The sequence below is a fragment of the Bos grunniens genome, chromosome 16, assembly GCF_055505025.1.
Source record: "Bos grunniens cultivar Pamir isolate PY7600 chromosome 16, Bosgru_T2T1.0, whole genome shotgun sequence".
NCBI lineage: Eukaryota > Metazoa > Chordata > Mammalia > Artiodactyla > Bovidae > Bos > Bos grunniens.
This window is the reverse complement of record NC_141180.1, coordinates 13,772,294-13,787,305: the sequence shown is the minus strand read 5'-3', so window position 1 is coordinate 13,787,305 and position 15,012 is coordinate 13,772,294. Positions and strand designations below refer to the sequence as shown.

Here is a 15,012-nt window from a genome sequence, read left to right as displayed (position 1 = left end):
AGTGGGAGAGTGGGAGGAATTGGGATCCACACATACACTATTGATACTACGTATCAAATGGAAAACTGATGAGAACCTGCTGTGCAGCACAGGGAGCTCTGCTCAGTGCTCTGTGGTGACCTAAACTGGAAGGAGATCCAAAGAAGAGGGAATAAATGTATATGTATAGTTGATCCACTTTGCTGTGCAGTAGAAACTAACATTGTAAGGCAACTATTGTTTAGTCATTCAGTCATTATTGACATGTTTGGTCTTTGTGACCCTACGGACCGTAGCTTGCCAGGCTCCTCTGTCCATGGGATTTCCCAGGCAAGAATACGGGAGTGGGTAGCCATTTCCTCCTCCTGGAGATCTTCCCGACCCAGGGATTGAACCCAAGTCTCCTTCGTTGGCAGGTGAATTCTTTAGCACTGAACCACCAGGGAAGCCCCCAAAGCAACTTTACCCCAATAAAAATTTAAATAAATTGACATTTCTCCAAAGAAGATATACACATGGTCAAAAAGCACATGAAAAGGTGCTAAGCATTGCTAATTATTAGAGAAATGCAAATCAAAACTACAATGAGGTATCAACTCACACCAGGCAGAATGGCTATCATTAAGTGAAGCCACTCAGTCATGTCGGACTCTTTGCGACCCCCACTGACTGTAGCTCACCAGGCTCCTCCATCCATGGAATTTCCTAGGCAAGAGTACTGGAGTGAGTTGCCATTTCCTTCTCCATGGGATCTCCCCGACCCAGGGATTGAACGTGGGTCTCCCGCATTGCAGGTAGACGCTTTATCGTCTGAGCCACCAGGGAATCCCATTAAAAAGTCTACAAATAAATGTTAGAGAGGATGTGGAGAAAAAGGACCCTCCTACATTGCTGGTGGAAATGTAAATTGGTGCAGCCACTATGGAGAACAGTAATGTAAATTCTTTTAAAAACTAAAAAATAGAGCTATGCTATGCTAAGTCACTTCAGTCGTTTCCGACTCTGTGCAACCCCATAGACGGCAGCCCACCAGGCTCCCCAGTCTCTGGGATTCTCCAGGCAAGAACACTGGAGTGGGTTGCCATTTCCTTCTCCAAGGCACGAAAGTGAAAAGTGAAAGTGAAGTCACTCAGTAGTGTCCAACCCTTACTCTGCTGCTGCTGCTGCTGCTAAGTCGCTTCAGTCATATCCGACTCTGTGCAACCCCATAGACGGCAGCCCACCAGGCTCCCCAGTCCCTGGGATTCTCCAGGCAAGAACACTGGAGTGGGCTGCCATTTCCTTCTCCAATGCGTGAAAGTGAAGTCGCTCAGTCGTGTCCGACTCTTAGCGACCCCATGAATTACAGCCTAACAGGCTCCTCCGTCCATGGGATTTTCCAAGCAAGAGTACTGGAGTGGGGTGCCATTGCCTTCTCCGAAACCATATGATTATCAATCCTACTCCTGGGCTTATCTCCAGAGAAAACCACAATCTGAAAAAGTACATGCATTCCAATGTTCATACAGCACTATTTACAATAGTTAAGACAGAGCCAACCTAAACATCCATGGACAGATGAACAGATAAAGAAGACGTGGTATATATGTCCAATAGGATATTACTCAGCCTTAAAAGAATGAAATAGTGCCATTTGCAGTAACATGGATGGACCTAGAGATAATCATACTAAGTAAACCAGAAAGACAAATTATGATATTGCTTACATGTGGCATCTTAAAAAATGACACAAACGGAGTTCTATAAAAATACACCCACAGACATAAAAACAAACTTATGGTTACCAAAAAGGGAAGGGATGATTTAGAAGTTTAGGATTAACATATACATACTACTATATATAAGTAATAAGGACCTACTGTATAGCACAGGGAACTCACTCAATATTCTATAATTATGAGAAAAGAATCTGTAAAAGAATTGATGTACATACATGTGTAACTGAACCACTTTGCTGTACACCTGAAAGGACGCACTGAACATCAGCTATGCTTCAATTAATAAAGAGTGTAGTGAGTCCCCAAAAATAAAACAATACAAAAAAGAGCAGTGGAGTGACTTCATGTGGCTGCGATAACGGGTTGGCCTCATATTCTTTGTGTTTCTCACTATCGTGCTCTTATTCTGCTCTTTTTCAGAACTCCCATCCACTAGTAAACAATGCCCTCTAATGAAAAAAAATACAGTAATATCATGTTTAAAGCCACTGATATTCCTAGTAGGACTTTTGACCAAAGTCAAGGCTTGGACAGAGTGGGAAAGTAATGCTTTAGTAAACGTCTAAAATGGGCTTTGCAGGTGGCACTAATGGTAAAAAAAAAAAAAAAAAAAAAAAAACACCTGCCAATGCAGGAAACATAAGAAATGCAGGTTCGATTCCTGGGTCAGGAAGATCCCCCGGAGAAGGGTATGGCAACCCACTCCAGTACTCTTTCCTGGAGAATCCCATGGACAGAGGAGCCTGGCAGGCTACAGTCCAGGGGGTCACAAAGAGTTGGACATGACTAAAGTGACTTAGCATGTGTACAAATATCAAAAAATAGTGCCCTGGGAAGAAAAACTAGTTAATTGTCAGGTCTGCGATAAAAATCCTGGCTTACAACAATCATTACAAGTATAAATAGGTACATACTATATGAGTGTTATAATTCAAACAGAGAAAATCCCCCCTCCACCAATTTGAGCACAATGGGCAGCACCCCTTCCCTGTCAGGCCCAGTGTCTTGCCTACATTTGATTCCTTTTAAAAGGGTGACTTATACCTTTTCCATTACTCGTGGCTACTTTCATTATTGAAAAAAACCACTTATGCTTTCTATTCCACTACATCCATAATGGTTCTTGGGGCTATGGTGAGCCTCTTTGGGGCCATCTCTGGCCACTGGATGCTACAGATATCACCAGTGTTTTAGAACCCAGACCCAAACTGCGTTCCCGTGAATGCCCCTACTCTATGTGTTTATAATGAAGACCAGACAGTGCCCATGGGTAGCAATGGAAAGGACTAGAAGCTGGGCTAGAAATCGTCAGGCTCTATGGAAGTGGTGGCTAAAGCCCTCTTACCACATCATCTCATCTTAGCCAAGGGCATGGAATACTCCCAGACTTGACGATTTTGAATATATGACTTTGAGTGGGCCCTTATCTCTGTATTGTGTGCATAACTTGTCCCTTCCATGGATTCGGATGGCTGCTTTCTTGTTAAATTCTTCTGTTCCAAGATCTTTTGTTGCACCTTCAGGATATGTCTGGATATGAGGCACCCACCAGAATGAGGGCCCAAAGACAGGGGATCCCCAGTGAAAATTTGGCCCCTGTGTAAATGCTTCTTTTTAATCGATGATGTGTGACACGAGGGAGCTTAGACATTAGGAAGTCTGCTCCCGTTCACCACAAAACACAGTAATACTCAACATCATCCCAGGAGGGCCATCAGATTAACATTGGCAGGAATAGGATTGGCAGGGGGGTTGGTAGCTCCATGAGGAAGCTTTGCCTACTATGAGGTAACCCTAGAAAATCTAACACTTTAGAGAGCCTCATCCTAATTACTAAATCTATCACTAAATAGATTTTCAGCTTCTGTAAACTCACCGGCCAATGTGGTTAGGACAGTAGATTAGCCTTGGATTACTTGGTGGCCAAGCAGGGTGATGTTTGTGTGGTCATAAACAAAACCTGCTGTACCTATGTTAATAATTTGGGCCACATGAAGCTGGACTTGCCAGGCAGCGCTAGTGGTAAAGAATCTGCCTGCCGATGCAGGAGACCCAGGTTCAATCCCTGCATATAAGATCCCAAGGAGTAGGAAATGGCAACTTGTTCCAGGATTCTTGCCTGGAAAATTCCATGGACAGAGGAGCCTGGCAGGCCATAGTCCATGGGGCTACCAAGAGTCAGACACAACCGAGCACACACAAGATGGGCATCAAAAAAGATTTATGAACGAGCATCATGGTTATACCAATACCACCGGGGGTCTGACCCTAATGCCATCAGGTCCACCATTAAGGGTGCCCTTCCTAGGCTTACTTGGTTCCTGCTCTTTCTGGACCTAATAATACTCATATTCCTCCTCCTCCTCTTTGGACCCTTCATGTTTAACCCCTGGGTAACACTTGTGTTTTTCAGGTTACAACAGTTCTGTATTAAAATGATGGCTATGCGAGGAGTCCAGCACCTACCACCCTGACTTAAGACGCTGTCCTGGCCCTGGGGACCCTAATCAGGCATCCAGAGATTTTTTTAGTCCCAAACAGGCAGGGTTGATGCTTCTGCCAAGGCATGAGGCAGCCCCAGAAGACAGACCATCACTCCTCTGCACCCCATAAAATTACGGGAGGAAACTCTGAGGAGGGAAATGAGACAGGAGGGAAAGGGGCAGGACACAGGTGCTAGATAATGAAGGAGCATAACTCTTGGGATGCAGTAAAGACCAGCTGAAACCAAGGTGGCTTTGAGAACAGTCTAGTAGTTCATTATACCTTCTTTGTAATACTAAAAATCACCACTCCTTACACCACGACAGTTCCAAGGAAGGCCAAAAAGTGGGCAGTGACCCAATTCCTGGGTAATCCATACCTATTCTGAAACAGCAAGACTATTCCTCCCATTCATTAGCCTATGAAATGACTTAACCCATAAAAACCTATGACCCCACGCCCTGGAGCACTCTCAGTTTGAGATGATCTGCATCCTGACTATGTATCTCTCTAAATAAACTTGCTTTTCCTTCACTCTGGTTCCCTCTTGAGTTCTTTTCCTGTGTGAAGCCAAGAACTCTCACTTGGCAGTCTATCCTAAGGACTTCTGCAGGTACCAGGTCCTGACGTGTGTCTCTCCTGCAACAGCACCTCCCCCATAATGGGTCCTGTTATGACCGTGCTGCAGAACAGTGTCTGAGAGCGTCTCGGGAATCAAAACAATTGTGCACTACGTCTCCAGCCTGACCAGGTGTGATCTAAGTCAAACTCCACCCTGTGGCCCTCTCTCTGGCCTTTTCTGAATACACTGGCTGGTATTTTGACAGGTCAATCTGTGGGAGAAGCGATTCTCTTGCCTCAGAGGATATAGTTTTCAATTAGGTGTCCAGCATCCCTTTTTGATAGGACTTGTATTGGCCATGTATTTTTGGCCTTCCCTGGCAGGCCTTAGCACAGACTTCTGGTCTTACCTTTTCCTAGACCTCTGGGGGAAGGAGCTCCTTCCTGGGGTTTCCATGAGTGCCTTCTGTAGGCTTAACGTGTGTTCTGGTGAAAAACTTCAACGTGAGGTATATTAGACTGTTCACCAGCTCATCCCTCACTGTCAATTTCACCCAGGGCTCCTGTGGGTGATTAGGTGCCTCAAGCCCAAGCCCTCATCTTTCATCAGTTTCCTCTCTTTCTACCATATGAGAGGCTCTTTTGTCTCATTGATTTTCTTACTGTGTCTCAGTCTAGGGCAATATGTTTCCAGGGTTCTTCCTCCTCACAACAGCACACTGTATCTTCCCCAGTAGCAGCTTCCCTCTCTGCGCCCCACCCCCTCCCCCTGTGTCTTCCCCTCTCTCAAGGGTTACTTGCCTTCTGAGAATTCCCTGCTACTGACAAAAAAGTGGAGTTTCATTTTGCATTTTCCTTCTTGTGTAGTTCTCTGTTCAACATTTTAAAGGCAACTCTATCAATTGAGAAGAGTCTATTCCAAATGTACCATCTAATCTTTGCAACTGTCTCCTGAAATCTGAGGCATTTTGCTCCTCAAAAAAGTTCAACTTTACCATTCTAATATTTCCAGGGGCCTCAGGATCTGCATTAGTATAATGTCTGTAGGTCTGATAAATCTTTTCCAAAAATCTTTTCTAAAAATTCAGAGGAGTCTACATTTAGTGCTTTTTGTTTGTTTTAGGGTTTGTTTGTTGTTTTTTTTTTTTTGGTGGGGGGGGCTGGATTTCTTGAGTTTCATTCAAGCTGTCTTACTTTGGTTCCCTTTTACAAAGCCCTGCCAAGATGCACTAAGTAACGCCCTATTAAGGGTGTTCCTCCCTTATTAGGTCCCAATTTGGTTCAGCTGTGGGTGCTGCCAAGTGGGCTTCAAGTCTAGAAGATCCTTCTGTAAGGATCTTCTCAAATAAACACGTCTGAGAAACCCAGGTGGCTTGTCATTTGCATTTAGCCCTTCTGTAAGATAAGGGCATAAAAGAGGTTGCCCTGCCCTTGGCGTGACTCCTGGCCCAAACTGGGTGCCCTGTCAGGTGTTAGAAAGCAACACCAGGCCAAGTCCCTGTTTCCAGGGGACTAACACAGGTTTTCTAACTTGTCCCGATGAGGAGGGGCCGTTCTGAGCCCCTGTGTCAGGAACTGGGCCTGAACAGAAACACAGGTAGGGTAGGAAAAGGAGCAGCTGAGGCAGGTGTTAAGATTTAGAGCAATCTGTCCTCACTCTCCTTCCCTTTCTTTTCTTAATTTCCCCAACATAGAAGCACAAATGCTTGTACATAAACAATTCTATCATTCTTCCCCTATTTTTCACAGAATAGCCACCATAAAACCATAGATAACAACTGATTATCTCCAACCATTAAAAGCATGCCTTTTTGCCGTGGCATCAACCAACCAGGCTGAACTCTGGGCTGGGGCTTTTTGTGATTTTAGGAACCAAATGAAATCTTTTCTCCCTGTAAATATGCCACAGACACATTTTTCTTTTTCCTATTCCTATTTGACACCAGTAAAAGTTTTAAATATCACAAAACTGATTTGGCTGTAAGTGGAGAAACAGTACCAAACAAAAGGAAACTAAAACTCCAAAGGACAAACAGAAAATCCTAAATAAACCTTCGAGTTTGGTCTTGGGGCTTTATATACACCAATGACACAGGAGTCCACAAGCGATGTAATTAACACAGCAAGAGTAGACATACGTGGTACAAAGGGTCCCAAGATAACCCTGCCTAAACCCCCTGTGGAGATCCTAAAGGTACTATAACCGCACATTGTTAAAATAGCATCTTCTTCTCACTCACAGGTTCATGACTGTAATCAAATCACGTATCCAAAAGAACATCAAATGACTTTCTTTAGAGCTTGTTGAAACAGTCCCCATTTTTACAGACCGAAATTCAAGACAAAACACAAAAGCCTCACACGAATGCTAGCATACAAAGAAAAAAATGAACCGTTTCGTAAATCAGGTAAAAGTCCAACAGCTCTTTCCTCTCTCCATCAGGGTACCCAACTCAAATACAAAGCGAATTGGCTTATTTCAGGAAAAAAAAAATAAGCCTCAAACGGAGAGGAAATAAAGTTTCCAGTTGTACACACCAGAGCGACTTACCCTTCTGTATGGAGCCTGTGGGTCCCAAAGGTTGATTCCTTGATCCCACTGCCAAGTGCTGGGGCAGGCGTTGCCACTTCGGGGAATTCTGAAGGACAAATCCTCGAGAGATGTGGTCCCGGCAGCTGCTGGAGCCTGACCCAAAAACTCTCCAACCAGGTCGGCTGTCCTGAAGCTGCAAGGCTCCTGGCTGATTCCTCACAATTTGTTACCAAGCCCAAGCTCATTCTATTTGATGCACGAGAGGCCAGTAAAGTAAAAGACGAGCTGCTGGGGCAAGGAATAGCGCCTTTATTCAGAAAGCCAACAGACCAAAAGGTAGACACCTCACGGAACCATCTTGCCTGAGTTAGACTTCAGGATTCTTTTATACTTAATGTGGCAGGAGTAAAGCAAAACACTTCCTGTTTCCGGTCAATCTCCGGAAGGGGATGTGTTTTCGTCCTTCCTGCAGTCATTCACAGGTGGGCCTACTCAGGATGTTTTCTGTGAGTTAAAGAAAGCTATTTTAGCTTAATGCTTATTACCTGGGAGACAGGGTTCCCAGAGATGTGCCATTATGTGTAATTTAAGCTGACAGGCAGCATCTCTTTAGTGATTAACTTGTAATAAAGTATAAAATTTCTTCCCTATTACAACTCTAGTGGTTGAGCAGAGTTCGGTAATGATATCAATTATCAAGCTTGAACGTTCTCTTAGGATGACAGGACAGGGTGTTGAACCTTCCATGGCATCTAGCAAAGCTGTAAAAAGCAAGCCCAAGTTTTATATGAGAAGGCAATGGCACCCCACTCCAGTACTCTTGCCTGGAAAATCCCATGGACGGAGGGCCCTTGTGGGCTGCAGTCCATGGAGTCGCTAAGAGTCGGACATGACTGAGCGACTTCACTTTCACTTTTCACTTTTATGTATTGGAGATGGAAATGGCAGCCCACTCCAGTGTTCTTGCCTGGAGAATCCCAGGGAGGGGGGAGCCTGGTGGGCTGCCGTCTATGGGGTCGCACACAGTCGGACACGACTGAAGCGACTTCGCAGCAGCAGCAGCAGCATTGTAGTTATAATAGCATAAAAGGGAAGGTCTCCAAAGGCAGGTAACCAAGGGGGCAAGGGAGAAATCTTTTAGGCAATAGTAGACTCACATATTTACAATTCCTTATGTGTCATATAAAGTCTACCTAGACTATAATTAAGTAATCTGATGTAAACATAGCTAGAAGTATGATCTACACCAGGGGTTAGCAACCTTTTTCTGTAAAGGCAGAGATAGTAAATACGTTAGGCTCTATGGGCCATATGGGTTCTTTGACTACTAGTCAACCCTGCTGTTTTATCAGAAAAACAGCCACAGATAGTATGTATAGATGTGTTCCAATGTTACTTTATTTACAAAAGCAGGCTCCTCTGATTTACACCATGAGTATAATTCTTGTAATCCTTCAGCTTAATCTAAGCTTAAATACAGACACTAGACAATGGCTCTGATCAAGTTTTGTAATAGGAGTGTGCCTCTGTTTATACAATCCTGCCACATCTAAGCCATTCTATTTTTTCTTAAGATCTATTTTATACTCTGATCCCTGATATTTAGGTATCTTTTTTTATTGGAGTATAGTTGCTTTACAATGTTGCATATTTTCTACTATACAGCAAAATCCAAGCCATTTTTATTCTTTACATTAACCCAGCCTACAGACTTAGTTGTTAAATTAGCCTTGCACTCCCTTCATAAATACAACCTTGCACACAGGAACATGCTTTGCAGAACTGGATAACAGCACACTGAGAAATGGAGTAGTTCCTGCCATGTCAGTAAACACAAGGATGTCACAGTCATCATAGATTTCAGCTCTCCACAGTGAACTGGTTAAGCCTTGAGGGAACTCAGGAAGAAGATTACCTGCCATCTAGCAGCCATCAGATTGCAGTCACTCCCTTTGGTGAGCACTGAGAAAATTCAGGATGTGAAGACAGGGTACTGTCCCCAGATAACTGAGGTGTATATCAAAGGAAGGATTACAGTGAACCCAGACTCTTGTCATACATTTTAAAAAGTGCTAAATTCCTTAACCTGGGATATCTGGTTTTCTTCAATTAACAATACTCTTTTGACATTCAGATTGCCTGTCCTTTGTTGCAAAATCTCTGTTGTAACCTGGCTCCTCCCCTCACCCTCACTGAGCAGTTCTTTCAGCATTACTTGGAACGCTGTTTCCGGGCTTGAAGTCCTAAAAATTCCCACCAAATAAAACATAACTCTCAACATTTGTGATATGAATGTTCTTCGTCGACCACACTCACTAGAACTTATTTGACATTTTAGTCCCTCTGCGCAAGCAACGTAGGGTGGAGATATGACACTCCCATGCTCAGAGCATGAACAGAGATGTTCCAGTCAATTTGGAACAATGAGGCAGCAACTCTGAGGATGTTGGTCTACATACTAAGGATGGAGAAAGAAGGCAAGAGCTGAGACCTTATATGACACTGTTGAACTACACTATGAGCACTGGAATAAATTCTGGTTGTATGAAGGTGATAAACCCCTTGCTTATTTAAACTCCTTACTTATTCAATACCTGTTGCAGCCTCCAATTAAAATAAATAAATTAAAAAAAAAATAATGCTGAGAAAAAAAATAGAAGGAGCAGGTGGATTGTTTAGAATCTCTGAAAACTTAGTAGGAGGCATTTATAATTGTATAGCTTTCAGCAGAGTAGAAGAAAGATATTTTTGTATTGGAATATAATTGCTTTACAAAGTTGTATTAGTGATAATGTTAGTCTATTATTGAAAAATTATTGAGTGAAATACACTGTTTAAGTTTTCTTAACAGAACTATCTATTTTACATAAATAATGTTTCATACAGTACTTTAAAAAAAATACCTGTTGCATTGTCTGTATTAACAATTAAATACTTCCATGCCTGGGGCATGACCCTCCAAACCTTTTCCTTTCCTACACTTTCCCAATTAACCTAGACAACTTATTATAAAGTTGAGACATTACTTTGCCAATAAAGGTCTGTATAGTCAAAGCTATGGTTTTTTCAGTTGTCATGTATGGATGTGAGAGTTGTACCATAAAGAAGGCTGAGCGCTGAAGAACTGATGCTTTTGAACTGTGATGTTTGAGAAGACTCTTGAGAGTCCCTTGGACTGCAAGATCAAAGCAGTCAATCCTAAAGGGAACCAATCCTTAATATTCGTTAGAAGGACTGATGCTGAAACTGAAGCTCCAATACTTTGGCCACCTAATGTGAAAAGCCAACTCAGTAGAAAAGACCCTGATGCTGGGAAAGACTGAAGGCAGGAGAAGGGGACGACAGAGGAAAAGATGGTTGGATGGCATCACTGACTCAATGGACATGAGTTTGAGCAAGTTCCAGGAGATGGTGAAGGACAGGGGAGCCTGGCGTGCTGCAGTCCATGGGGTCGCAGTGAGTCGGACACAACTGGGAAGTAAACAACAACAAGTACCATTAAACCAGTTACTTCAGCTGAAACCCTGGGACTCACTCATAATGTCTCACTCACCATACTCCCCAAATTCAGTTCATCAAATAACTCTCAATCTCTACTGCTGTCACCTTAGGTGCTATGGTTGTATGTCTCCCTCAAATTCGTATGTTGAAACCTAGTCCCCAATGTGATGGTATTTGGAGGTGGGGCCTTTGGGAGATGATTAGGTTGTAAGGACTAGAACTCATAAATAGGATTTATGGCCTTATAAAAACCCAGGTGGACTTCCCACATGGCTCAGTGGTAAAGAATCCACCTGTCAATGCAGGAAATACAGGGAGATGCAAGCTTGATCCCTGGGTCAGGAAGATCCCCTGGAAGTGGAAATAGCAACCCATTAGGGTATTCTTGCCTGAAGAATCCTATGGACAGAAGAATCCTACAGTCCATAGGGTCACAAAGAGTCAGATATGACTCTGTGAGTGTACAAGCATGCATGAATACACAAGAGACCCCAGGGAGCTCCCTAGCCCTTCTACCATGTGAGGACACAGCAGAACGACAGCCATCTCTAAACCAGAAAGCAGACCACCAGCAGGCACCCAATCTGCCAGTGCCTTGATCTTGGACTTCCAGAATCCAGACCTGTGAAAATAAAATTTGATTATTTATAAGCCACTTGGGCTATGATAATCTGTTAAAGCAGCCAGAACTGACTAAGACATTAAGCAAGACCACCATCTTTTCACACAAGACATTCCTTACTGGGTCCTTCCCCACCTCTCTGCTACACTCCACTTTTTACCAGACTGATCTTTTAAAAATATCAGATCATGTCATTCCATCAATGACATTCCATTCTTCTTTTCTTCCATAGCCTAAAAGTCTTATATGATCTTGTGTCTGCCCACTGCATCAGCTTAGATAAACTGGAACTACATACCCTTATCTGCATAGTTCAAAGTGTGTCCACAAGAGACATTACAAAACTTGAAACGCATAAGTGAAGCTGCAGCCAGAGTGCTTTTACCCTCTGAAGGCTGGTGCAGGGGTCCCAGGTACTGTGGCAACTTATGCACCTTGTCACCATGATCTGGCTCCCTTTGCCAGTGTGCGATGGTCATTGGTGTGGGTCAGCTATTCCACCTCCCAGTGGATCTTCTACAACCCCTGAGTCAGATAAGTGTTTATCCCTGTGTCAAAGAGCCAGCTCTTTCCAGAAGAGACCCACACCATCAAAGCTGGAGGATTGAAGATGAGAAACTAACCAGGTTCTAGTCGGTCCTCATGGGTTCCAACTCATATTTCAGTTTGGCCTTACTCTTCCCTGCACAGCCATGTTCCCAATTCCCTACTCTGCTGAAATCAAACTCCTGCCTGAGAGGCACTGTTTTTATAGAGACTTTATAGTGATATTAATTCATACTCCATATTGCAAAAGCTCACACACACACACACCATTTCCTAGTGATTAAGTCTCTGTAATAGAACCTGATGGATACAGACTTCTCTGAATTGATTCTGAATTAATTTTAATTGGTTGCATGATCTAGATAGATATAGCAGCATTAATAAGCTGCCTCAAGTGGTAAGACTTAGCAGCAGTAGCAGCAGCAAGTGGTAAAGTGGACACTGATATTTCTTGGGAGGCAGTGCCAAAATAGTACTTAAATTGTCACCAACAGACATTTCTTTTTTAGAAAATGTAATCACTGGAGTATTTTCTTGGGCTCCAAAATCACTGCAGATGGTGACTGCAATCATGAAATGAAAAGACGCTTGCTCCTTGGAAGAAAAGCTATGACAAACCTAAACAGTATATTAAAAAGCAGAGACATTACTTTGCCAACAAAGGTCCATATAGTCAAAGCTATGGTTTTTCCAGTAGTCATGCATGGATGTGAGAGTTGGACCATAAAGGATGAATACCAGAGAATTGATGCTTTTGAACTGTGGTGATGGAGAAGACTCTTGAGAGTCCCCTGGACTCCAAGGAGATCAAACCAGTCAATCCTAAAGGAAAACAATCCTAAAGGAAATCAGTCCTGAATATTCATTGGAAGGACTGATGCTGAAGCTGAAGCTCCAATACTTTGGCCGCCTGATGCGAAGAGCCAACTCATTAGAAAAAGTCCTGATGCTGGGAAAGATTGAAGGCAGGAAGAGAAGGGGATGACAAAGGATGAGATGGTTGGATAGCATTACTGACTCAATGGACATGAGTCTGAGCAAGCTCTGGGAGTTGGTGAAGGACAGGGAGGCCTGGCGTGCTGCAGTCCATGGGGTCGCAGAGTTGGACATGATTGAGTGACTGAACAACAACAACAAATAATTGCTTTATAATATTGAGTTAATTTCTGCTGCACAGCTAAGCGAATCAGCTGCATGTAAGTGTATGTGTATATACATACATGCTGTCCCTCTTGAGCCTCCCTCCACCCCAGTGTTTAAGGAATCAAGGCTTTGAAGATCATTTTGGTGAAAAAGGAGAATCTGTTGATTGCTTGCTTTTAAGTGCACTGGAGAATGTGGAGACTGAAAATAATGAGTTCAGGGCTTTAAATTTCCATCTAAAGTACTGCATTAAGGGTATAAAATTGAGTGAAACCCTAATTTCCTATAACTGCAGAGTCAATTTCTCCAAAAACCAAAACAAAGATTTAATTCTTAGAGTGACTAGATGATGATACAAATTTAACTCACAATCTCTTATGCTAAAGTTAGGGAACTAAAAGAAATGTATTCCTAAAACCTGGGATAGAGGCATATGAACAGATTTTGATGAAGCTAGAAAACTTGAACCCCAAATCTTCTCTTGTGTCTTCTCTGCCAACAGAGCCAGCACTTGCTCTGTCTGAGGAAATTATTCCTCTTTGTCTAAAGTGCTCATAATAGCCTCTCCCAAAACCCTTGTGAGAGACTCATAGCCTCGTCAGATATTTTGATGCAGAGTTAGGGGGTTATAGGATTTGAGGAGAGAAGGAGCATTGTCAAACTCAACAAATGTTGGGATGTGTGGACTTGAAGGACAGGGAGAAAAGAACAGACTCTTACGCTGCCTGTATGAAATAAGTGAAGTCGCTCAGTCGTGCCCGACTCTTTGCAACCCTATGGATAGTAGCCTGCACCAAGCTCCTCCGTCCACGGGATTTTCAAGGCAAGAGTACTGGAGTGGGTTGCCATTTCCTTCTCCAGGAAATCTTCCCAACCTGCACTTAATCTCCAACAACCTTGTGAGATATTATGAGCTTTTCTCTTTATTATATAAAGAGAAATTATTGTAAAGGTTTTTTCTGACCTATTTGTAGAGAAAAACAGAAGAACCTACAAGGGGAGATGGATGTACACAAATTGGGCATCTTGATTAAAGGATAGGCTGCTTCTTGAACTTCATCAAGTGTTAGCCTCTATACAAAGCTTAGGAGACACAATTCAAACAGTTGTGTTTAACTGTGGGGCTTTTCGTTTTATTGGGAGCCAAAGGAAGAGAATATAAGAGTTATTAGCAATAAATTAGTCAGTGGGCCTCTTGTTCCACCTTGGAGGCTTCCTGGAAGAGAAACTCTTATTAGACTATTTTTAGAGGGAAGCCAAATGCTCAAGTACATGACATGTTGAAAATTGTTCTGATTGCAAGATAATAAAAACTAGGCCGAGTTTTTAACCTGAAAATGAAATGTGCAGATGAGATAATTAATGTCAGTACATTGTGGCCTGGTAAAAGTGCTTGTGACATCACTATATAGGAAATCATAGAACCAGCACGCTTCCCAGAGTGTGTTCCATGGGCCACCAGTGCCACATGATAAATAGACTATGAGAAAAGTGTGGACCATGAATTTAGAAACAGGGTATACATTGCCCTCTGCAAGAAACAGTGCATTAGCATAGTAAAGTCTCTAAGAGATCCAGAAATAAAATAACATTTAAACTTAAAAAAAATATATATATATCCATTACAAATGGATATATCATTGTCATTAATGATAATAAGAAGTTAAGACTTCATACAAGACAGCCTCTGCTTTTTCTGTTAAAATAGATGCTAAAACAGAGGGGTTGGAAGTTTGAGAAGAGCCAAGTTCTGGCGTAGCAGCCAAGAAGAATCAGAATCACAAGAGACCTGCACTAAGAGTGGCAAATATTAAGAGCATAATGGAGATCATCAGAAAGCTTGAGTATTTATGAACAACAGTACAGATAATCCTGTGTCAGCAGCCGAAATGGTAAAGAGAAGGTAAATGGTTCGATTCATCCAT

The 15,012-nt window shown here is 42.7% G+C and overlaps 1 protein-coding gene across 15 annotated transcripts in view; it reads right to left on the bottom strand.

Moving 5' to 3' along the window:
* LOC147356198 (uncharacterized) overlaps positions 1-7,705 on the bottom strand; it is a 75,507-nt gene extending 67,802 nt beyond the window's left edge. For 4 of the 15 annotated variants that reach the window (XR_015143108.1, XR_015143107.1, XR_015143104.1 and 1 more), the window contains exon 1: positions 7,294-7,704. Coding sequence is in view for 3 of the 15 variants with exons in the window: in XM_086343346.1 (XP_086199472.1) it covers positions 7,294-7,520 (227 nt within the window). In the remaining 12 variants the exon portion in view is untranslated. Of the gene's footprint in view, positions 1-7,293 lie in introns of all 15 variants that reach the window. The other 11 variants (XR_015143103.1, XR_015143099.1, XR_015143101.1 and 8 more) reach the window with 7 other exon arrangements.
* Positions 7,706-15,012: the final 7,307 nt, after the last annotated feature.